The 24,110-nt window shown below is 52.6% G+C and overlaps 2 protein-coding genes across 2 annotated transcripts; both read left to right on the forward strand.

Annotated features, from left to right (window-relative positions):
- Positions 1-774: 774 nt before the first annotated feature.
- Positions 775-5,445, forward strand: DNAL4 (dynein axonemal light chain 4). Its single transcript, XM_026102735.2, has 4 exons — positions 775-872; positions 2,164-2,387; positions 3,012-3,095; positions 4,320-5,445. The coding sequence occupies exons 2-4, from the start codon at positions 2,316-2,318 to the stop codon at positions 4,482-4,484; spliced, it is 321 nt and encodes a 106-aa protein (XP_025958520.1). The 5' UTR covers positions 775-872; positions 2,164-2,315; the 3' UTR covers positions 4,485-5,445.
- Positions 5,446-7,606: 2,161 nt separating this feature from the next.
- On the forward strand, positions 7,607-21,143 carry LOC112983553 (extracellular serine/threonine protein kinase FAM20C-like). The gene is made up of 11 exons (XM_026100742.2): positions 7,607-7,771; positions 8,504-11,009; positions 12,574-12,749; positions 12,852-12,930; positions 13,686-13,778; positions 14,296-14,411; positions 14,940-15,120; positions 15,437-15,546; positions 20,261-20,342; positions 20,531-20,590; positions 20,725-21,143. Exons 2-11 carry the CDS (start codon positions 10,531-10,533, stop codon positions 20,981-20,983), a joined length of 1,635 nt encoding a protein of 544 aa, XP_025956527.1. The 5' UTR covers positions 7,607-7,771; positions 8,504-10,530; the 3' UTR covers positions 20,984-21,143.
- The last annotated feature ends 2,967 nt before the right edge of the window (positions 21,144-24,110 follow it).

The following is a 24,110-nucleotide window of genomic DNA, read 5'->3' on the forward strand; positions in this document are numbered from 1 at the left end:
TGACCTTTCAGCCATGCTCTGCTCAGCAGAGCAATCAAATTATTTGTGGTTGTCAACCTACAAACAATGGTATCGGGTCACTGCTGCTGAAGGTGTCTTCCTGAATATTAGGCTTTCTCCTTTTAAGCAAGCGAGAAAGACAAAAAGCAGACAAACATCATTTAGAAATACCTCATCCTGCCTATAAACGCCATGAGAGGGCCTCAGAACTGCCCTTGCTTTACTTGAAAAGCGTTTCTGTGAGCTGTGGGCCCTACCAGACCCTGGAAGGCAGGAAGGCCCTTCAGCGCAACGGTCCCCGGAGCGGCGACAACCCCGTCACCAGCACACAGCAGGCCGCGGCCGCCCAAACGCTCCCGCCGCGCGGCCCGCGCCCGGCCCACCGCAACAAAATGGCAGCGCGGCCCGTCCTACCCCTACCCCGCGGGTAGTGAGGCTCCAACCGCCCCTGCGACCGCGGGGGCTGGGCCAGGGCTCCGCACCGGGTGGGTTGGTTTTTTTTGGGGGGGGGGCGGGGGGAACGGTCTCGGCCCGGTTTGGGGCCGGAGGCCCCGGCACCAGTGCTCGGACAGCACCGCCATGGCGGCGGGCGGCCGCCATCTTTCAGGAGCGGCGGTGGGGCGGGCGGCGCTGGTCCCGAGCTCCGGGGGGCCCCGGCCCCCCCACCCCTGCAGGCAGGCACGCCGAGGGCACCTCCATTGCCCTGAAGCCCCACCTTGCGTCACCCGGCAACGCGGGTCACCAATAACGTGCGCCGGGCGCCCCGCTCTCAGCCAATGGGAGGCGGGGCGGCGGGACTTCCGGCGCTGGTTGCTACGACAACCACGGTTCTTTCCTTAGCAACCGGGTCTGAGACGGCGGCGCAGGTGTAGGTGAGGTTGGCTGGCTGGCTCCTTCCCCACGCCCCTGCTTGCCCTGTCGGCGCCGCGCTCCCCCTTCCCCCGCCCTGCTTGCCGGGGCTCCCTCCCTGCTGCGGCCCTCAGGCCCCCGCGAGCGGCGGGCCGCGCCGCGCCGGGGAGGGGGAGGATGTCACCTGCGCATGCGTGCGGCACGTCCTGTGGCGCCCCCCCCGGGCCTGTGACCCCTTCGGTGCGTCTTGCTGCACACCCCCCCCCCCCCCCCCGTGTCTTTCCACCGGTGAAACGGCTCCTCGGCGGTTCCCCCGGGCCCGCGGGGCAGCCCCTCTGAAGGCCCGCGAAGGTCTGGGGCCCCGGGGGTGAAGCCACACGTGAAAGCGACTGTCAGGGCTCACCCTGCTGCAGGCAGCTCGTGCCAGGCGGGTGGCTCGTGCCAGGCGGGTGGCTCGTCTGCCCTGTGCGGTTTGCGGTTGGTGTTTAGCGCTCCTCTGGTCCCTGAGTGAGAACTGGTAGCGTGCTGGACTTGTTGCTTGGACCAGCAACTCTGCACGCTTGGTGTAAGGACTTGCACTGTGTTTTTTCTGTTCTTCCTCTAACATATGATCACTCTTGCCCTGTCTGAGTAGGAAAGGAAAGTATTTTATCCTGGAGGAGAGAACCAGCCAGAAGGCCATGGTGAAATGTTATGAATTAGTCAGGCAATGCTGGGCCTCTGCATTGCCCAGGTAAAGGCTAGCTGGCAAACAGGCCTGGAACAGTGGTCCAGCATTATCTGATATGGCCCTTCCCAGCTGATAAATGCTGGAGAAGAGAGGAGGAAGTGCCTTAAAACAAACTAAGACATTCCTGTTCAACATTGACATGCTACATGTACACTAGTTATATTCCTAAAATACACTTACCCCTTGTTTGTCAAACACCCTTTGAAACTCTCGCAGATAGTATTGCATCCTGGGAAAATCCTTTTCAAATTAGATGCTGGAGATAATGGCTGATATATTGTTCTCTCATTGCTTGTGAGAAGCAGCATCCTGACTTGGCTCTTCCCTCGTGCTGGATTGGTACTTCTGGGAAGTGCTGTGTTCTTGAAGTCTCATTTATGGAAAATGATACATTTTTAAAACTTCATTGCATTAATGTTCTGTAAGATAGCTCACTAAGTGCATGGTGTATGAAAAAGATACAGAGAAACAGTAATCAACTGAGATGGTAGGGACAGTATTCTCATAATAATGTTATTGGCCTTTCATTGTAATTCAAAGGTTACTTCGTCCTTCCTGACATTTTTTCTTTTTTTTTCCTTAAGCAATGTGCTCTGGGCCAAGAAGTTTCTGCTCCTCCTGAAGGTGTTCTGCCTGTGTCCTTGGAGTTCTGTGTCTCTTCACTGCCTGCTCTGCAGCACTTTGCTGGGCCCCAGGCAGGCCCTCCACCCTTTCCTGGGGTCGTTGTGGAAGGACCATGGCAGACACCGGGGAGGGGAAAAAGGAGGAAGCTGATTATAAAAGACTTCACAGCTTTCCACTGATTAGGGTAAGAAGAGGGATGGGCTGCATGTTTATCGGTGTTAAAATACAGATATGAAATTCTATGGAGCCCTCCCCTGTGTTCAGGGTATTATGTGCAGCTTGTTTTTCTAGAGGAGCTGGGATAAAAGGTTTTGCTGGCACACCAGATAGCAGAAGAGGAGGAAAAGGCTATGTAGTTTAGACTTCTTTGTTATGCTTATAGTAATAATTAAGGACTATGGTTGGAGTAGTATTAACATTCATTCCCTTCATCTTATAACAGAAAAACTAACAAATGTGTTTATCTCTTCCTTTAAGCTGCACTTACTTAATGCTAGTCTTGGTGTTAGGTAGAGAACAGTTCAGCTGGGACAAAGGAAAGAATGGATAAACTGTGAGGTAATAAGCCTTTTTCATATTTACCACTCTCTCTGAAACAGTGGAGATCCTTGGTGTACTGACAAGCCCGTGTCACTAGTGATGCTCTCCCTTCTGAAGCTGACATAAGAAGTCACGAGGGCTAGTTTCCTTTTGCTCATCCCCCGTAGTGCCCAGCTATAGTGTGGATGATGTAAGGGCTACCTACTGTTCTGTCTTGTGTCTAGCTTTTACTTTTGCTTAGCTCCTTTTGCTTGTTTGCTCTTTCCAGCACACTGACATGCCAGAGGAGATGCGTGTGGAAGCCATGGAGCTGTGTGTCACAGCGTGCGAGAAATATGCCACCAACAACGAGGTACTAGCCAAATCCCACTTTGGCTGGCCTTCAGACACTGCAGCACCAGCTTGGGGAATCTTCAGGAGCAGAGCTAGGGTGTAGGGCAGGAAGGAGTTGGACACTGTCATCCTATTACTCTGTTTCTGCACTGAGCAGGGCAGAAGAAGGCAAAGACAGCTTGGCTAGTGTCTCACATTTGGTTCCCTTTGTCAGCAAGATCTGTAATAGCATGTTGCACAGGGAGTGGAGATTAGTCACTTAGCAATGCTCTCTCACAAACCTCACTTCCCTCCTGATCCTGCCTGACCTATGATGTGCTTCTACAGTTTCTAAAATGGCCTCTGTCCTGAGGGCTTGGTGCAGAACTGTGTGAAAAGGGGCCCTTCCCAAAGCGCGGGTCTGTTCTTTAGTATTCCGCAAGGCCATCTTCACCAGAGTGGGGAGGAAGCTCTTATTTTGGGGGTGAGCAAATTAAAGTCTTTGAACCTTTAGGTATGGTCTGTTAGGTCTTCCCTCTCAGCTTTCAGCCTATTGAATGACGTTTTTGAGAATATATAAACAGGGGGGTGGTACAGAAGTTACAACATTTTAAAAGATTACCTGTAACTTTGAGAACCGAAGATAAATGAACACACACCTTGCTCCTTGGGCAAGGCACAGCCTGCTTATTGCCAGCAGAGTTTTGTGATGGAACGAGGCCAAGCTATAAAGCTTTGCTTTATTCCTCTGTCCCATCCTGGCTGAGACACCATATGTCACTGCAAAATCTTCCTCTTTCGTTTTCTAGCTCATGGAGGGCATGATTTCGGAGAAGCAGGCCTTTTAAAAGCCAGCCTAGTTTCAGTGTTTTGGTAACTAGCTGAAAAAAAAAACCAAAAAAGAGCTCCTGTAAAAATAGCTCCAGCTTAGTGACCTGAATCTCCTCTCACACTTGCTGCACCCAGTATAAGTCCATGACCATCAGTGAGAGAACTCTTGCTTCAGATTGGTGTGAATGAGGAGTGATTACTACATCTAGATCTTTAATCTCTCTTGCTTGCTGTGTTGGAGGCTGCTCAAAACGCAGCAGGCTGTTTTACCCTTCAGTGTAGCTCTAGGGAGCTTCCAGTTTCTGCAGTGCAGCTGCCATACCTATTGCCTTTGGCTTGAGTAGCCCATTAAAGGGAGAAGAGTTGGAGGATTTTTGCATAAAAGCACATTGCTTGCTCTGCCTCATCCTATGCTCTCCTTATTATTCTTCAGAGTGCTGCCAAGATGATCAAAGAGATGATGGACAAGAAATTTGGGTCCTCCTGGCACGTGGTGATTGGGGAAGGCTTTGGCTTTGAGATCACTCACGAGGTGAAGAATCTGCTATACATGTTCTTTGGCGGCAGCCTGGCTGTGTGTGTCTGGAAGTGCTCATGACATCTGGCTGGGTCCCAGACTCACTGCACACAAGAGATTCTTCCTTCTCTTCACAGGTTTTGTACAATCTGGAGGTGGGGCTTTATTTTTAATAGTAAAACTTTGAGGTTTTTTTTTTTCATACTGATGTACCAGTCCCATGGGATATATATTGTTGGTGCGTGTGTGTGTGTGTGTGTGTGCGTGTGTTAAGCTATCCTGTCCTTGTCCAGGGAATATTTCATCTGGTTGTGGCTCCTTCCTTGGTGGTTGAGTCTAAGCAGGAAGGAGGTGGTAAATGGGTAATTCATGAGACACTACAAAGCCATACAGCAGCACTAGGAGGGGGAGGTAAAAGAGAAAAGGTGCTATCTAGCCCTGAGTTTTTCCTCCCACTTGTTCCACGCTGTGTTCTCTCTTCTCTGCCTTCCCCACTACTGCGTGGTATGGCTCTGACCGATGTCTGTCTCTCTTCTGAATGCCAATGTTAACAGCATTTTCTTCCTCCCTGAGATGACCATAGAGAACTGGTTGTGTCAAGGATCTCCCTTTGGGTTATCCATGGAGGTGTTAGCTACAGGGGAGCAGACTTAGCATACCCCTCCCTGCTTGCTTTGGGAAGGTGTGACAGCTGAGCTGCCTGGGTGTAGGAGGTTGCTATGCAAACTACCCCCTCTTTTCTCACCCACTGCACACTGAGATAGCATTAAAACACAGGCAGTCGATGATGTCTGGGGAGTGGGTGAGAATTCTTCATAAGGCTTGATTGCCTCTCTGTCAGTTCTTGGGGGTGTCATGTGAGAAATCACTTGGTCATCAGAGACTTAATGTCTTTTTGGACTTGCATTCCTTTAGCCTGTGTCATTTTTTTAAAGCTGTCAGTGTTGGAGGATGGAGTGAACGTAATTGTATTTTACGTATATGGAATATTTATATAATTCTGGGGAACTGTGTTTTTACAATAAAAAAATAGTAAAATGTCCTTTTTTGTGTTTGTCATATTCTAAAATGAAATGAAGTGGTGGTGGGGACACAGAGAAAAAGAAAAGATAATTCGTTCAGGAAACACTGGAATAAGTAAGCAATGGCTGTAGCTCAGGTGAAGGCCAGTGAGAAGCTTTCACCCCGCATGCTGCTTCCTGGGCAACTCTGGGATACAAGAGAAGTACTTTCACCCTCCCGATGCAGTTCCTTTCACCAGCGCAAGTCACGATGCCTAGGACAGTTGCCAGGTCAACAGTGCTGCTGACCAAAGTCCTCTGTCCACACATCCGTCTGTGTAGCGGCAAGGGAAGGTACTTGTGCACTCTTCCCAGTCAGTGTGCCTCATCTGCCATTTAGGGTCTGGCATTTGTGCCTTCTTTGATTTTCAGACTTTCGTCTGAGAATGCCACCAAGCAGTACTGTTGGCAGTTCATGTCTTATGGGAGGTCCCACACTTGTCCGTAGTTCAGTTCCTGAGGACCACTTCTGTATTATTGCCTGCAGTGGATCAGACTGGTAGAGGGGTTTACAATTCTTTTTGTTCCTTCTCCTAACCTCAGTGTGATGCTAGAGGTGTCCTTTGTTCATTCTTTTGAAAACAGTCAGCATGTCAGGGGCTCTTCCATAAGCCAGGAATTGAATAATATGAATATGACTAGAAATTATTTCAAATTTTGACCATCTGTGCTGGCTGGGCCCTGCATCCTCTTGCATAATTCCCTGCTGATCAGATGGGAAGGGACTTGCAAGGCAGAGAGAATGTGCAAACTGGTATAATGTATCTGGAACCACAATATTTGCCCTGTGCAATGGACCGTGGTGCCAGCATCATTGTGTGTTGTAAAAGAATCCGAATTCTGTGAGCTCTCTTTTTTCTGTAACTCTTGATTACTTTGTTGTCTCACTCCAGCTGGCTGCCTTTAAAATGAAGGTAGCACTGTTGACTAGCACTTTCTCCAGCTGGCAGGGGGAGAAGCTGTTTTTCTGTTCTAAGACTTGCCTCTGTGTTTTATACTCCTAGGTCCAGAGCGCAAGGTAGAACCAGTGTCTTTGAAATGCCCTGCACTGGAGCATGATGATGATCTTCAACAATTCTGTAGCCTATTTAATCACACTTCTTTCACACTAATGAATAATTAACTGCTGTGTGCATGTGCACAGACATGCTGGTCACAGGTATCCCTGCAGGTCATGCTGACCTGCAGATGATCATAGGGAGAGGGAGCTGCTTACCTCAACGTGCAATCTTTTGGCCCCACTGCCAGCCTGTTATCTGTTTGGCTGCCGGCTGAGCAAAACTAATGTCTTTGTGACCTGCATCTGCAATGGGCAAATGTTGGCTGGTTCTCAGCTTTCTCAAAGTACACACATGCAAACAAATTGAGGTGAGTTAGGTGTGAATTTGCAGCGAGTCAGCTGTTCCATTATAACTCCTCAAAGGCAAGTGTAAGGTGGTTCATAGAAGCACGGTAGGCTATTTCTATGTCCAAGGGCAATAGCTTTCTCACAAAAAGTTGCCACAGAAGAGCCAGCCCATCTTAGCTGGTTTGTATGCCTGTCCTGTCCTGTCCTGTCATTTGTGCTATATGGTAGAAGTGTAAACCTCAGCTTCCCAAAATTGAACTATGTAAGTCAGGGCCCCCTGCTGTCAGGCAAGTATTCACTAAGATCAGTGTTACTGCCCTTTGCAAGTTGAATCATGCTGTGCTGGCCTCCATGTATTACAGAAAGTGACTTTCACCCTTCTTTCATTGTGGAACTTGTAAACTTCAAGACATATCTGCAATTCACAGTGAAATACGGTACACAGATCAGAGATGGTCCCTTGTCTTGCCATGTTTTCCTACAAGTATCCCCTCTGCAGCTAGTGCTTTGGGGCCTGTGGCGCCTATCTGCTTTTGACTGTGAAACAGTCAAAAGTGCAGTCTTCCCACAGCTTACTAGAGATTTTCAGCAAAAAGTGAGGGGAGTTGGCAACAGGTGTCCTGCTTTTTATTTCTTTCTTATTATTATATTATATTATTTTTTGCCACCTGTGTATTGCTGCCATTACTCATCAAAGCACCAGACTGGTCAGATGTGGAAAAGGAGATGAAAATCTTAGGGTGATGCATTGGTGCCAGCCAGAATGACCCTTCCTGTCTGTCTGACCCAGAAAACTGGAGTGCTGCGATACCGGCTCAGAGGGCTGCACTTTGTGATGACTTACTCCCCTGCTGAGGGGCGATGGGCAGCATCATTGTCGGACTGCGTGGCAGGGAGTCGTGATTCTGTGCCAGAAGTGGAAATGTCCTCAGACGTATGGCTCCTCCTTCATCCCAAAGGTGACTCAAACCTGCCATGAAAGAGGGGGAAGGAGCTAGAAAGATGGAGGAAGTGGGGGGAGATAGGAAGAAAGAGGTGAAAATTCAACTGCTTCTCTGCGATGATGTCATGGCAACGAGGTACGCTGCCATGCTGTCAGACAGTCAGGGCTGGCTTTGAAGCTCTCCATCTCCTTCCTGTCACTGCAGGCCCACATCTGACTCGCTGAAAAAATCTTATGGTTAATATTTAATGCTGGCATTGAAGTGATAAGGGTGGCAAGTGCCCACCTATTCCCTCTTCCTCTGCTTTCCAGTGTGATGCTTCCTCTGCTTTCCAGTGCTGGAGCAAGGATTATGAAACCCCTTAGCATGGGAATGGGACTCCTGGTCCACAGGGTGGCTTCAACCCATGCAGTGGAGATTAGACCGGGGGTTCTCTGGGGTGGAGTCTCTGTGCACACATCAGCCCTGGGGCAAGGAGGGAGGCCATCTCCCTCAGAGACCTGTCTCAGTCAGGCTCTAGGACACGAGAGAGAGCTTTCTATCCCCCATTTCTCCCCCAAGCCCACTTTGGAGGCAGTTCTGGGGCTCTGGAAGGAGGGAGGTCTCCTGCTCTCCCTATCTGTCCCTGAGCTGGCTCCAGAATAAAGAAATCTGTGGCCCTGCTCCCAGAGCCAAGCCCAGCTCCTTTGATGCAAGCGATTAGCACATGTTTTCGCTAAGCAATGACCTAACAATTCTGTGTTCCAGGCACAACCCCTCCGAGGCACTGTCTTTCCAAAAAGTACATCCGGATTGAATCCAGCAAGCCTCCCTGTGGAAGACACTGTGTTCCCTTCCCTGTGGAAGCCATCTGCTCCCTTCCACCCGGCTCCGTCTGCAGGGCTGTGAGATCGCCTGCCGAGCTGGAAAGCTCTCCTCCTCCAAACACCACCTGCAGTCACGGAGGGATGCATTTACCCTCAGATGAGAGGGGGGGACGGGACGGGTTTGGTTACTATCAGCTATGTTGTTAGCTCAACATGAGGGGAAGGAAATAACAGCGTTGGCTGAATCTGGGGCGGCCGATAGTGTCAGCCGGAGGCGGTTACCAAGCAACTGTCGCACCGTGGGACATGGCAAGCTGGGAACGCTGCGTTCTCACCATGCCTGCCCAGTGTGCGCGCGTGGGAGGGGGCCCAGCATGTCGCGGAGCGTGCGGGGAGAGGGTGGCGTGAACAGGAGTGTGCCGCAGGACCTGTGACAGAGGAGGGGGTCTCCAACATACCCCCTCCTGCAGGCCAGTCCTCCTACCCCTTCCTCGCTTGCCTCCCGATACACAGCATGGGTTGCCCAACAGGCAGGATTTCACGTTCCTCCTGCATCCTCTGCTACCGGAGAAATTGAGAAGAGAAAAACGTTACCTCCAACTTTGTATCCAAGGTCCCCAGGCTTGTCCAAGTCCAGTGCTTGTTGCATTGACCCTGTGGTCCTACACTTCTTTATCCCTTAACAAATCTGAAGCACCCTCCTTTCCTAGTCACCTACTGTTTTTGCCTGGGCAGCTCAGCTCTGCATCCCTGTATCTCACTGGAAAGGTGATTTTCTTGTAAAAATGAGCTAAAGTTCCCTTCCAAAAGCTGCCAGTCCTCCCCAGCAATCCTATTTGAGGCATATGTTTGGCCCTGCTTGCTTTCCTGCTCCTGATTCGTGCTTGCCCCCCAGTTGCTTTCCACTTCTTGCAGTGGAAAACTCAGTAGCAATGAAGTGGCTTGAATGGCAGGTATGGGATAAATGCTTCATGACAGCTTTTCTAGCACCTGTGTCCAGCCCTGCAGCACTGCCTTGATGTCTCCAGCATCAGATCCCATTCCCAGCTTGGCTGCTGCACCTCCATGCTGACTTCCAGCATCCCCAAGGCAGCCCAGCAGACTCCCTGCTCCTGCCTGCTGGGCTCCTCTCATCCACTTCAGAGGTCCTTAGAGCAGCCCAGCTCATGCACCTCACCCCAACGGGCAGCTGCTAACCCAGCTTTTCCCTCCTAGCAATGTCAGACCTTCATTTCTGCAGTCTGAGTGGCATTTGAAAGGGGGTTGTGTACAAGCAACCTTGTATAGCTGGAGGGGATGGTAACATCAGCTTGGCTGAGCAGTGGGATCAGAAGTCTTTCCTGGGTTACAACTGTGCAGACAGAAATGTGGTGAAGCCTAGCTGCTGTGTTGGGCATGGGAAGTGGTGCAGAGGTGTTTGAGGAGGGGACAGAAAGAGAGTTTGCATGGGGCCATGTAGTGTTGGGCAGGGTGCATGTTGCAGAGGCAGGCAGAACAGCTTTTGGGCCTTTATGTCCAGAAATGTTTCGTGGACCTATCTTGATGAGTGCACAGAGGGATGGGGCAGTGCAGGGTTTTTCCGGTGCACAGGTTATCTGTGGCCATTCTTGTCACAGAGCCACTTGTTGCTATCAATTTGGAACTTGCCCCGTTCACTCTAACCTTGGCACTACCAGCTTGTTCCTTATCAGCACCGATAAACCCCACTGCAACCTCCTGTCCTCTCTCTGTCCTGCTGCTGGCCCAGTGGGGTCACTCCAAAAGGCACCGTGGAAACAGATTTTTTTTCTTCCTGCAATTCTGCCTGCCGGCCCCTTCACATCGGTTGGGTTTCACGGCTGCGGTCTAAATCCAGGCCACTGCTTTCCTCTTTTTGCTTAGCGGGAGAGACGAGGCTGCAGGCGCATTGACTCTCTTTCAGCCACACATTGGTGCCTGGCCCTTGCTGGGTATCTCAGGAGAGGAAGGATGCGGTGCCGTTTGCAGACACTTTTCCAAAGGAAGTTTAAAATTGGCCTCTTCTTTCTCCTGCTCTTGGCCTTCCTGATGCACCTGGTGATGGATCTGGCTCTCCCTTACACTCGCAGGCCCTGCAGCTGTGATCAAAAAGCAGCAAAAGTCTTGGGTGTCCCAGCAGGCAGCCCATTGGTGGCTGCCCCCAAAAAGCTGAGCCTGCGAATCCTTCAGGATTTCAGTGGCAGCAACGGCTCCTTGGAGAAAAGCTCTCATCCACAGGGAGTGGGGCCACAAGTAAAAGATGGAGACCGGGGGATCCACCACCAGCGCAGAGATGTGAATCCAGGGGGGACCAAGAGATCAAAACTGGCTGCACTCTTTGAGCATCCTCTTTATAAGGTCCCAATTCCAGAGGTCACACACAGAGACAAGCTGTTTGTCGTCAACCCTATGGAGAAGTTCAGCCTGAGAAGCAGTGGAAGTGATGAATGGTGAGGAGCTAGCCAACCCCTTGTATTCTTCTGGGGGTATGTGACAGGATTTGGGGGGACAAATGGCAGGGATCAAGTAAGTCATTTGCTTGCATAGCTCAGCATCCCTCCCTGGACTGACCCTAAATGCTGACTGATCTGTTCTTGTGCCTCAAATCCTATTTTAGCCTGAGTTTCCAGGCTGCTACCTTGGAAAGCTGCAGAGGAGCCTGCTTGTCCATGTAGCACAAGACAAAGTCAAAGGAGAGTCTTGAATTATTCATTATATTATGTATGGTATCTTTTAGGCCATCTCCTCCTCTCCTTTCCTTCCCAAATGCAAAGGCTATATTTAGTCCCTCTCTGTATGGGAAACTCTCCTCTCCAGATTTCTAACCAGTTTTATCCCTCTCTCCTAACTATCTCATGTTGGAAATGCAAACCCCAAAATGTAGGTTACCTCTAATCATGAGATCGTTTCTGTCCTGCATTTCACAGGACACTTCCTGACCTCTTTAGGTTTTGCTGTGTGGTGATCTCACTGTTGCTGGGTGCCTATTTTTATCACTGTACTACTAACCTCTAATAAGGAGGAAAGACATTGAAAGAGTTATTGTTGATAATGAGTAGCAGCTTCCTTATGGTAAGTGCACCTTCAAAACATGGTAGCTGCTAAAAATGAGAGAGACTAAAAAACATCAGAGTCGCTTTCCACAAACAGACATTTGCTCTGTCTCAGAGGACCACCTTGCCTGTAAATTATTGTGGGAGATGAGTCTGTTTTGTTGAAATTGGGGCATAATTTGCATTATCCCAGAGAGAGATAAGGTTTGAGTTACATATGCCCTGGGCTGGCCTGTGCATTTGCAATGCCAGTGGGGCATGGGCACAGAGGGAGCTGGCTACCCTGTTGCAGCCTCTGGGAACTCCCTCTGAATGCAAGGAAAAATGCAAATGTGCAGGAGGCACAGGGAAGGAGATAGCAATAACTTGAACTCATGCCCTCAGAGTAACCCAGGGGTGTTTGGTATTTGATAAATCCATCGAAGGTGAATTGGATGTTGAGGGTCTGAGCTCAAGCTGGTGCTGAGAAATGGCCAGACCCCCCCCCCCCCCCCCCCCCCCGCTTTTCTAATGCTGTTTGGTGAATGAGTGTTTGTTCCCATCAAGCGTGTACTCCTGGACGCTAACCCCTTGGGGAAATGCAACTAGACTAGCTGCCCTGCTAGGGAAAGCAGGGAGAGCGAGCAGCCTGCAGCCTTCCTGCAGGGCATATGTCCATCCCGCAGTGCCTCTCTGGACAGCCGGCAGGGCTTGAGGCCATCTGTGTGGTCTGCCCCAAAACACCATTTGCCACCAGGAGCATCTTGGAGAAGCCAGGGCTCAGGGCAGGGGGGCTTTCACCATGGTTGAAGGCTGATGCTGGGTTTACCCAGCCCTTTCCTTGCCCTCTGGTGTGTGGGACGGGCTTGAGGTGGCCCCTGGGGGCTGGATCCCTGGGAAGGGCCTGAGGATCCCAGACACATCCTGTCACAACTAAACCCTGTCGTTGTTGTTGGGGGTGGTGGTGGCTGTTGGGCTGCAGGGTCAGCAACAGTAAAGCCGAGATGGTCCTTCCGACAGGGAAGACGGCCTACGACACCTATCCCGCCTGGCTCAAATTCCATGTCGGCATCAACCGCTATGAGCTGTATCCTCGCCAGGACCCCCTGATGCCCGCCCTCATCGAGGACCTGGCCACACTGAAGATCATCAGCTCAGGTACCACTTCCCTTCTCATGCCACCCTCCTCTTTGCTTTCCCTCCACACTGCCCACCCATCCACCTCCCTCTCCCCGCTGATCCCTGTCTCCCCTGTTTCAGTCCAGAAGTCTGGTGGGACACAGCTCAAACTCATCATGACGTTCCCGAACTACGGGCAGGCCCTCTTCAAGCCCATGAAGTGAGTAGAGTCAAACCAGGAATGGTGGGACCAGGCCAGGGATAACCCCCAGACCCAACCCCTGTACCCTCTCTCCTGGATGACCCCCTGCAATGTCTCATTATTTGGTGAGGGGCAGCAAAAAGAGCCCACAGAGGGAGAGGGGGGAGCAGGGGGGCTACCACTGCTTTGTGGTCTGCCTTGCTGAAGTCCCCCAAATTTGGGCAAGTGAGATCTCGCCTTCCCTAGTAGTGCTTGAGGCAGGCTGGTTGCCGCTTGTGATGGGGTAGTGACCTCCAGTGGTGGAAAGAAGAAGATGGTCCATGAGGACCACTTCCTTACCCTGGGCCAGGCTGTGCACTGAGAGGTGGCAGGGCTCCTGAAATGCATGTGTGGGGCTGCAGGCTGGGGGGTCTCTGTGCTTCGCAGTTCCTCCCTTCACATCTGGGGTGCCTTGTGCATTCACTACCCTGCAACGGTTGGTTACATGACTGCAGCCTGCCGTGGGCTCTGCCTTCAGGACACCAAGGGACGTGGCCCCATGCCACATGGGGCCACTGAGCAGGAGGAAGACTGGGCTTGGATAGTTGGGGCCATGCCAGGTGACATTTGCAGGGCACATTTAGAAGAAACTGAGCCTGGCTGCATTGCTTGTGACGCAGCACAAGGGTGGTTTGGGGGCCAAGAGCAAGCTCAGAGCAGGCTGAGAGGTCTGGGCTGAGCAGGGGATGACTCAGTCCTTGGCCATCACTCCCTATCCTTCCCTCTCCTTCCAGGCAGACCCGGGACCAGGAGACTCCCGTTGACTTCTTCTACTTCTCGGACTTTGAGCGGCACAATGCAGAGATAGCAGCCTTTCACTTGGACAGGTACATCCTGAACAGAAGTCGCCAGCTGCAATGTGAGGCCCCATTCATGTGGGGATGAGCCTGGGGTCAACTCTACCCCACTCCTGGCCTGAAACACAGTGTGCCCCATTATTCCTCATGGGGCAAAGTCTAGCTGTTCCTGCCGTGCTGACCTTCGCAGGAGTTTAGGAGTGACTGTACTAGATCTGGTCAGAAACCTGGCCCCTAACCAAAGACAGCTAGTTCAAAGGCCACTGGGCCTAGCACCCTCTCTCCAATGAATGCAGTCTCACCAATGTCTGCAGCCTCTTGGGAAGGATGCAAACTTTGCATCTAATTATGCCATTCCATGACAGCAAAGTACCAGAGAAATTCCCTCTGGACCCCACTTCTTCCTCACCATATTGTCTGTTGTGAGGGGTATCTGTATTTCCCAGGGTTCTTAGTAAATTGGTGTGAAAAATAGACTCAGTCTTCAAGAAATTGTTCTATGTTCTGCATTTTGGGGTGTCCTTTGTGTGGTTTTCCTTCCTCAAAGGATCCTGGATTTCCGGAGAATCCCACCAGTTTCTGGCCGTTTGGTGAACATAACACAGGAGATTCGTGACATCACGACTGACAAGAAACTGGCCAAGACTTTCTTCATCTCCCCAGGTGAACTGGAAATGCCTCCAGGGCACACTTCTCGCCTGCTCCCATCCTACCTAGTGCTGCCTGTGATTACCTACCAATGAGGAGCACATCTGGAGCCAGATGCTTCCGATTTGCTCTCTGTGGTCATCATGCATCTGGGCAAACTGTCCCCTTGGCAACTGCGTCTTGGCAGCAGCCACCTGCCCAGGTGCCCCAGCTCCCAGAAGGTCCCCTGCCTCAATGCTCTTCTTCTCAAGGCTGTTTTCTCAGTTACTTTACCTGGTGAATGTGCCCTGGTGGCTCCAGGTTGTCTCCCTAGTCAGAGGTTTTTGGGTGCCACAACATAGATAGTATCCTCACTTTGCCATCACCATTCCTCCACCAAAACACCTACTTGACCTACCTGCATGAGGAGAGCAGACTTGCACCTCTCCTAGACCTCTCCTCCAATCTCCTCATGCATGTTCTGAGGTTGCCAAGAGGGGTGGCACAAAAGAGCTGCTCCTTGGCAACCTTTGCTCTTCCCCATCCCCCATCCCCTCCTCACAGCTGGCAATGTCTGCTTCTATGGTGAGTGCTCCTACTACTGCTCCACGGAGCATGCTTTGTGCGGCAAGCCGGACCAGCTGGAGGGCTCCATGGCAGCCTTGCTGCCCGACAAGTCCCTGGCCAAACGCCGCTCCTGGCGCAGCCCCTGGCGACGCTCCTACCATAAGAGCAAGAAGGCCGAGTGAGTGGTTCCACAATGGGAGCAGCCCTGGGGTGGGCAAGGGGGCAGCCACCAGGCAGGGGTGGCCAGAGAGGAGCACTGCAAGGTGGGCAGAGTGACTGCTGGTGCGAGAGGAGAGGAAGCTGGTTAGCTTGGGTGTGCTGGTTGTGGCGCCCTGGGCAATACCTCTGGCTGCTCCTCCTGCACCTGAGGGGAGGTGGGTGCTGGAAAAGGGCGCTGGGGAGCACTGTCCGTATCTGGGGGAAGAAGGGGTTACCCAGGTCTTCCCATGGCTGGTCTCACGTCCTCATCGCCCTGTCTCGGCCTCTGCTCACAGGTGGGAGTTGAACCCCAACTACTGCGCTCAGGTGAGAGAGACACCGCCATACAACAGAGGCCATCGCCTCCTTGACCTTATTGACATGACCGTGCTTGACTTCCTTATGGGTGAGTCCTGGTGCCCTTCCCCCAGCTTGGCCCTCAGTGCAGTCTTTGCCATGCCAGTGCTTGGGGGTTTGCTAAGGACCCCTGGGACCAAAAGGCTCACATCATCTAGTCTAGAGATCTTCTAGTCCAACCCACCTGCTCATGCAGGGTCACCTAGAGCACGTTGCCCAGGACCCCATCCAGATGGCTTCTGAATATCTCCAAGGATGAAGACTCCACATCCACAAACTCTGTGGGCAACCTCTTCCAGTGCTCAGTCACCCTCACTGTAAAAAGTTTTTCTTATGTTCAGGTGGAATTTCCTGTGTTTCAGTTTGTGCCCTTTGCCTCGCATCCTATCACTGGGCACCACTGAGAAGAGTCTGGCCCCATCCTATTTACACCCTCCTTTCAGATACTTATACATATTGATAAGATTCCCCCCTGCCAGTCTTCTCTTCTCCAGGCTGAACAGTCCCAGCTCTTTCCTCATATGCGAGATGCTCCAGTCCCTTAATCATCTTCATAGCCCTTCGATGGACTTGCTCCAATAGCTCCGTATCTTAGGTTCACTGCTGTTGGCCAAACCATTGCTCATCTGTATGTTGCACAGAGCTATGCTCTTCTTAGCAAAAACAAGAGCAAAGGACTGTCCCACTTAGGTCTCCAGGGCAGAAACCGATGGACAAACCCCATGTTGTGGTGTGCCTGATAATCTGCGCCAGAGAGATCTCTATTAAACATTGCAGGCGTGGGAAGTGCCTCCAGCCATGCTCCCAGATACAGACCCTTGGGAGACCAGGCTTTGCTAATCCTGATGCTTCCTGAGCATCTTGTGGAGCTCTCTGACATCCCCAGAGCTCAAGGCTGGGGCTGATCCTTCCTACAGGCACTGTGCAGCTTCACAGTGTTGGGCCCAAGGAAGTGTCATGTGACAGAGGTTTTTTGGGCCTAGTGAATGCTGTTTTCTCCCTCCTGCTCTCATCTCTCGTCTCTTCTGTTTCATAACCTGCTAGCTGGCTGTAGAGCTGCTCCAGCATGCTGCCTGTGTGTCATTCACGGTGCCCTGTGCCCACAGGAATCTGCACGGCCTGGCACCATCGCTGCTCATTCGCTCTCTGCTGACTCTGAGTTTTTCCGCCCAGTTATGTAACTTGGAGAGTTTCCCTTCTTATCTTTCGTCACTGATGCAAGCAATGTGGCCAATTTGCTGCTGGTGCTTTTGGCATTACTTCTGCTCCATTTATGGCTGCTGTCCTTTAATGGCTTTCGGGTTGCCACGGTTGTTACAGTGAGAATGGCTGGAGGCCTTCAAGTGTCCACCCCAAGTCCCCCGTGCAGCCTAGACCAACAAATGAGCACCTTAGACAGGTCTTCAGTGCTTTTTCCTAGCCTTTGATTTTCATTCTGTCACCCATCAGCCTCTATTTTTGCCCAGATTGCTGTCTAGGCAATTGCAGATTGCGATCTGGGTTGCTTACAGCCCATCTAGCACTAATGCCCGGGTATGCTTTGAGGAGACGGCAGCATGTAAATGTGTTTTTCTGGGCACTGCACAGTCTCACTCTCCCTGGGAACCCCCAGCACATGTTTTCCTCCCTTGACTGCCCTGCTACAAGCTACCCCTGCTTCCCTGTGCAGCTCTTTGGTCCTGGAGTTGATGTTTGCTCCCTGAAGCAGATGGCTGAGTGTTGATTCTCCAGCTCATGAGGGCTTTGCAGCAGATGATGGATGTCTGTCTAACATGCTTTCCCTGGGAGAACGCAAAAACCAGGGGCAAGGTTTCTGAAAGAGATCAGTGTTTGGCGTGCCCATTTGGAGACACCCTAACGGGACCCAGCACTTGTCCCCTGAAGAGCCAAAGTGCAATCTTTTGTCACCACCATGGCACTTACAACTCTTCAGCCTGTGTCTTGCACCAGCAACTGCTTTTCTTTTGCATCTACCCTTTTCCCCATCCTTGTCTGGGGCAGCGGAATGAGGGAGATGGCACCCCCGTTCTCACCCCCGTTCATGGCTTGGTGTGGCCCATGCACAAGCCCCTGCAGCAAGGGCAGCCATGCTGCTGTCTGCCCCAACACCCAGATCTGTGGCTAAGAGCATGGAGGGCTGGGCAAGGTGAGATGTGTATTTTAGGCCTTCACTCTGCAGCCTGGGAAGGCCATGTCCTGTCTGGCCTTTGCCCAATTAAAGATCTCTAAGGACTCTAGAGATCTTTTGGTGTGTCCAGCAAGCCAATGGTCCTCACTTAACCACACTGTGGCCAGTACTGCACTGGCCACCGGATCCTCAACAAGGCTGGTCATTGCTTTGGTACTCGCAACCAGGTTTCTTGTGTCTGTCCCCCTGGCTAGCAGTTCCCCCCCACGCAGAACTGTTTTTCTTAACTGCTGACAATATCTGGCAGTTTTCAGCCTTACTTTGCAAAAGGTCCTGACAGGTAATGGTAGTGTCCCAGAGATGAGCAGAGTTGGCTTCTGTTGCCTCTGGTCCATGCCTCAGACCAAAATTCATCAGATGTTGCTTCTCTTGATGTCACTCAGGTAATTCAGTCCTGAAGCTGCCGCCCTGTAAATCTGTCAGCCAGCTGCTAGAAAACAGATACAACTCTCTTTGTATTTTCTCCCTACATTGGGTTCTCCAGGGGCCAGCAGAATTGAAGGCAAACTTTCCTAGTAGGTAATGCAAATCGTCTCCCACAGAGCCCTTAGGAGCTGCAGCCATCCTGCCAAATATCCTTTCTCCAGAAAAACATTTTTAAATGCCATCGTTTGCTTTAACTAAATTATCATTGGAAAATGTCTTGAGGCCACTTCTTATGGGTGCCTCAGGATCAGAGGCTCTTACTAAGTCCTCATTACACCCTTCCTCTAGCCTTCACCATATCCCTTGAGACAATTAAGCAAATGGCAAAGCATTCAGCCGTCTCCAGATCTGAGTTACGTTTCTGTGGGTGGACAGGCACTGAGGCCTGCCCCTGTCTGATCACTGGATTTGTTTCGGCCTCATTCACTGGGTAGTTACAGGGCCTTCATCTCATTTACTGGTAAATTGCAGCTTTTCCAGATTCAAACAAAAAGCATTTTCCTACTCTGAACTGTTGAGCAGGTGCAAGCTCTAGGGTGGTCATTGTTGTATCAGGAAAAATGGACCTTAATGATAGCTTAATTGTCTTCTGTTTGGGCAGGTTTATACGGCAGATGTTTGCTGGAGTAGATGATGTCCGTCAGTCATGTAAAGAGTGCGGTCGCTGACTGACATGGCTCAGTTACAAAGCCTCCTCACATAGACGTTTTTCTCCCATAGAGAAAAGACTGCTCTGAAAGTCCTGCTTACTTTGGTGCCACTGAGGAGCAGCGGGGGCACATACCTGGCATCCACTGCCGTGGCACAAGCGTTGTATGCATCCAGAGGCTAAAACACATTGCCTAGTTCTTACTCCTGATGCTGGTCCCACTGGTTTCCTCACCAGAGGTGCATTTGGGCTCCCTCTTTCCACGTCCCAGTTGGCCATCTGATGACGGATTTGGGGCTAGAGTAGGAGGAGGAGAGCTGAAGACATTTTTAGAGGCTTTTGTGTATGTGGGTGAAGTTGCTCTGCTCTAAGAGATACGCCAGTGACCTGCAGATGATGCTGAAAAGAGCTGTGTAGCACATGCAGGGGATAAGAGCAATGAAACCAACATTTTCTCTGCCTCCTACAAAAATAGACAACCCACTGATGCTGAACGGGTTAACGGTTCTGTCGCTCTGGGTAGCTGTTTGTTGGCAGATGATTTTAGAGCTGAGGATGTTCCCAGCCAGATTGGTCTTGCTTCAACAGCATTTTAGTGTTTCAAAGGCCTCTGGCTGAGCAGTGGGATGTCAATGTGATAAACCGAGCTGCGGGTGTTCGATGCAGTAGAGATGACAACTCCATCAGATGGCACAAAACTGTGGCTGCTAAGAGCGTCTGAGGAGGAAGCAGCGATCTTTCTGCATCCCAAGAAATGGTGCTGTTGGCGTCTGCCAGGACGAACGGTTCGCCCACAAGGAAGGAGGTGGATGATCTTGCAGCAGAACAAGGACTTGTAGGATTGGAGGCGGACAGGAGGCCATGCTCAGCATATGGGAGGAGACACACATCTATAAAAGGGCTGCAGAGCTGAGCCTGGAGGGAGGGAGGGAGCATGAGGAATTTTTGGCTGTGAACAAGGGGCAGTCCTGAGAGATGTGAGAGACTGTGTCTTCCTGTGCTGAATTTTGGCAAAGGAAGGAGACCTGCAAGGGTCAGGCTGAGATGGCAGGCTGCTCTCTGCACCAGTGTGCCTGTACCAGAGTTCAGGTGTTGCACAGGAACATGTCTGCACTCCTGCCAGTGTAGCTGGGTCAGTCAGGGGAAAAAAGACACAACTGCTCTGTCTTTTGCTCTTTGATCCTGGAGAGTAGCTGTTTTGAAAAACACATCTGGCCTGCTCAGTAGCATTCCCTGCTGCTGCCTTGGTCAGGCACAGCCGGAGCAACCACTCTGAGACCCCCCACTGCATGTGGGAGCTCAGAGAAATTCAGCAGAGCTCTGCAGAGGAGAGCGGGCATACGGCACTGAGTGGGCTGTTCCCAGCAGGGAGCTCCCAGGGCGCTCTCAGTGCCTGCCCCCTTCTTGGAGCTCAGGGTGGTGGTCCCGTGTGCCTTCCCTGGTGCATCCACCCCTCTGCCTTTCCTGTCTCCTTATCCCCACCTCCTCTCCCCGCTGCAGGCAACATGGACCGGCACCACTATGAGACCTTTGAGAAATTTGGGAATGACACTTTCCTACTTCACCTGGACAACGGCCGAGGGTAAAGCAGGAGGGTCCCATGCAATCCCAACGGGGGGAGAAAGCTGGGGCAGGGGGCCTGCCATGGGTCTTGCCTTGAAACGAGAGCTCCCTGCATATGCTGAGGCACGTTGCTGCGGGGCTGCACGGGGCGATGCTGTCCGGCCCATGCAGGACCCTGATGCCTGCTGGTGGGTTTCTCTCCCCCAGCTTTGGCACTCATTCGCACGACGAAATGTCCATCCTGGCCCCGCTCCAGCAGTGCTGCAGGTAAGAGGCTCCCGCGTGGCGCGCTTCACCTGGGCCAGATTTCCAGCGGGAGAGGCCGCTTGTGGCGCCGCTCGTGGGGTGCTGCGGCGGCTGCCCCTCCGTCTGGCTGAGGCACCTTTTCTCGGCTTTGCCAGGATAAAGAAGTCAACCTACCTGCGCCTGCGGCTGCTGGCCACAGAGCCATACCGGCTCAGCGACGTGGTACGGGAGGCGCTGGCCTCCGACCGCCTGGCACCTGTCCTCACTGAGCCTCACCTGCGGGCCCTGGACCGGCGCCTGGGGAAGGTGCTGGCGGCGGTGGGAGAGTGCCTGGCCAAGGCCAGCTGGGAGCAGGACGTGGTGGTGGACGATGTGGCCCAGCTGCAGGAGCAGGAGAAGAGGACGCCTGCGTGATGGGGTGGCTGGCTGCCCCGAGCCCCCTCGGCCGCTGGAGCCGGCGCCGTGGGGGAACTGGTGCCAGTGCCTTGTCCCGCGGGCCGGGGCTGAGGGCTGCAGTGTGGGGCCTCCGTGTTTATCATCCCAGAAAGGGGCAGGTGATTTTTGGGGAAGGAAAGAGGAGAGCGGGTGGGCCTGGGCTGGGGGCAGGGGGCCAGGACCCTGGGGCTGAAGCCCATCTCCAGCCCCACGTACCGTTGGCTTTCTGCAGTCCTGGAGCCGGCAGCACAGCTTGGTGACGCACAGGGGGCTTGGGGGAAGCGTGCTGGGAAAGCAGGTAGCTGAGAGGAGTGGATTATTTAAATAAAAAGGCTGGCCTAATGGAAAAAAACATCAGTTGGGGTCCTGCCCGCTGGGGCTGTTTTCCCAGTTGCGGATTATCTTTGTGTTCTTGGACCTGTCATTTCATCTCTCCAAACCACTTTAGGAACGGGTACAAATTTTTCCTGCCTTTCTCCAGTGTCTGTCCACAGCACAAACCACCTCCATTTGATGTTTAACTCAGGCAGTTTATAAGCTCTTTTAGGGCAGGGACTGCCTTTTATCACCTCTTTGCATAGTGCCCAGTGGAGACCTGCCCCATTGCAGCTGGGGTCCCCTGGGCACTCCTTCATACAAATAAAGCAGATGTGAATATTTGGCAGGCGGGAGGTCCCAAATCGGGTCTGTCCTGAGAACAGGCAGACACCAGAGGAAAGCAGGGGCTGCCTCTCTGAATCAGAGATACTTCTCTCATTTCCATGGCTTTCCTGCGTTTTCCTCCCTGCTAGAAACACCAGGGCTGCCAGACTGCGTTGCCCAAGGGAGGGGGCGCAAGGGGAGGGAGGTGTTGGCAGCAGGGTGCTGAGCACAAGCACTGCTGCACGGCTGGGCTCACCCCTCTGCCACAGCCCCTCTGCCTGACCTTGGCCGTGGCACTTCACCCAACCTGGGAAATGCGGGGGGTGAGGTTTGCAGGCTGTAGTGAAGTGCCTGGGGAATTTGCTAGCCGAGGGTGAGCAGCCGAAACACCACCGTGACACAGGAGGAAGAGGAGGGCTTGTCTCCCCCGCACCTCCCTTGAGGTCAGCCTCCCTCGCCCCGTCACCGCCGGGTTCCCATTGCTCCACGTGGTTCAGCTGAGCTTAGCAGTGACAGTGGCCCCTGGTCGGTCCCCTGCGCCCCATGTCACCGGGGCAGTTTGGGCAGGCAGCCTGGCTGCAAAACAGCGGGAGCAGGTACTTGCTAGGAGGGCTGGCCCAGAGGGAGGTGAGGGACCGGCTACGCTGGCTTTGCACCTGGTGCTCCCAACCCCACAGCAAAGAGAAACTGGCCCTGCTCCCCTCCGGCACCCACCTTCCCTCTCTGCTCCCGGAAATGGCACCTGCTCCCTCCCTGCCTGCAGAAGGGGCTCTTGCGGGGGGCAGGTTTACTCGAGGCCTTGCACCATATTTAGTGCCCAGTGGCTCAGAACCTAGATTATCCCGTAATCCTTCCGGGGCGAGTTAATCTGCGGCAGGTTTACGTCAGCAGGGCCAGGTGCCCTCAGCCCGGCCACTGCTACGATTAGACAGCAGTAGCACCCAGGCAGCACTGGAGACTGTCACCCTGTGAGATTATGGGAATTCAAACCCTTCTGGTTTGGTCAACCCGTATGGGGAAGGGGCCACTCGGCCAGTGACTCTTAGGGATGCGAGAGCCTTCATGGCCTTTGCCATTGCAGATGCTGCCAGCCCCGTATGCGCACCGGCCAGCCGGAGGAGGAGGAGGAAACGTTGGCTGGAGCTACTATAGCATCTCCTTCGTGTGCAGCAGCTCCCGAGCAGGAGCTGCAGCTCTAGGGCCGGAAAGCCAGGCTGCAAGCACGCAGCTTGTTTGCCCAGCTCCTTACAGCAGAGACGACCCCCAGGAGATGGGCAGTTTGCATTTCCCACCCATGCTAATCTTAACAAGTGCCGAGGGCTCCATTTTGGTTCATCGTGGTGGGGTTTGGGTTGGGTGTACCAGCCGGGCAGAGGGGCTGGCACGGTGTCTGCTCTCCAAAACAAACCTGAGGAACCAATCTCCTGGCACCGGCCCGCTTCACGGAGGGAGGAAGCACAGGAGGGAAAAGCTGCCAGAGTGGCTGGACTGTACGTAGCGGTTCACAGCGCTCGAACACTTTATTTTTTAAGGTTTCCCATCACTGTTATCAAGCCCCTGGTAACTCGAGGACACATTTGCACAGAGGGAGGAGACGGGTCAGAGATCAGCTAGGGCTTCCTCACCCACTGCCCCAGGAGGCAGCGCCGTAAGCAGATAACGCTAAGTCTCTGTGTCATCCAACAGGGGCTCAATGCAAACGTCCCGGAGAGCCGGGCACCCACCCCAGCGGCGCTGAGTTTCGGCAGGATCCTGAGTGGCAGCGGGGTGGATCACCGCCAGCGCCCATGACTCAGCCATGCGATGCGGGGAGCGCGCCCTGATCCAGCAAAGCACTTTGCACAAAAATGCAAAAAAAAAAAAATCACACCTGAGTCCAGGGAATTAAATGCTCGGTGGGATCAGTGTTGGCATCGCGAGAGAAAAGAGCGAACGAGGGAACAAAAAGAGAGGGAGAGGATTGCCAACCAGATTAGTCAGTAAACAAATCAAGGGAAGCTTTAGAAAAGGGTGAGAAAACTACAGATAAAACAGCAGCAGCCAAATCCACAGAGCGGTAGTAAAAGCACACAGAGACTCAAGACTGAGGCAGAAACAAGGCTGGGATGGAGAAAAGGGACAAAGGGGAGCTGTGTTCATCACACAACAGGCCTGCAGGACATTTTGCATCTGAGGTTTCGTGGTGAATTGGCTATTCGCAGCAGTGGTGGCAGAGGGGAGAGGATGGCGATTGCTTGCCGGGGCCCTCCTGCATGCTAACGGGCCACTTTCATTTTCGTGCTGGAAAGCTGGCTGCAGTGCCCGAGCAAACACTGAGTTTTATGGCAAAACCCAACTCACTTGAGCCAAAGAGGCAACGAACAGGAAAAGGTTTAGGCTCTATTTTGCAACAGGTTACTCCCCTTTCGCCTGCTTGCTTTTTAACCCTTTCTTCAAATGCCTTTTCTTGCCCGACCGCCTAGGA

The sequence above is a fragment of the Dromaius novaehollandiae genome, chromosome 1 (genome assembly GCF_036370855.1).
Source record: "Dromaius novaehollandiae isolate bDroNov1 chromosome 1, bDroNov1.hap1, whole genome shotgun sequence".
NCBI lineage: Eukaryota > Metazoa > Chordata > Aves > Casuariiformes > Dromaiidae > Dromaius > Dromaius novaehollandiae.

Excerpts from the sequence above, each read along its gene's own strand:
- DNAL4 (XM_026102735.2), top strand. The coding sequence starts at position 2,316 with ATGGCAGACACCGGGGAGGGGAAAAAGGAGGAAGCTGATTATAAAAGA. Across the intron at positions 2,388-3,011 it reads ACAGCTTTCCACTGATTAGG|CACACTGACATGCCAGAGGA; the intron begins GTAAGAAGAGGG and ends TGCTCTTTCCAG. Across the intron at positions 3,096-4,319 it reads AATATGCCACCAACAACGAG|AGTGCTGCCAAGATGATCAA; the intron begins GTACTAGCCAAA and ends ATTATTCTTCAG.
- LOC112983553 (XM_026100742.2), top strand. The coding sequence starts at position 10,531 with ATGCGGTGCCGTTTGCAGACACTTTTCCAAAGGAAGTTTAAAATTGGC. Across the intron at positions 12,931-13,685 it reads GCCCTCTTCAAGCCCATGAA|GCAGACCCGGGACCAGGAGA; the intron begins GTGAGTAGAGTC and ends CTCTCCTTCCAG. Across the intron at positions 15,121-15,436 it reads CATAAGAGCAAGAAGGCCGA|GTGGGAGTTGAACCCCAACT; the intron begins GTGAGTGGTTCC and ends CTCTGCTCACAG.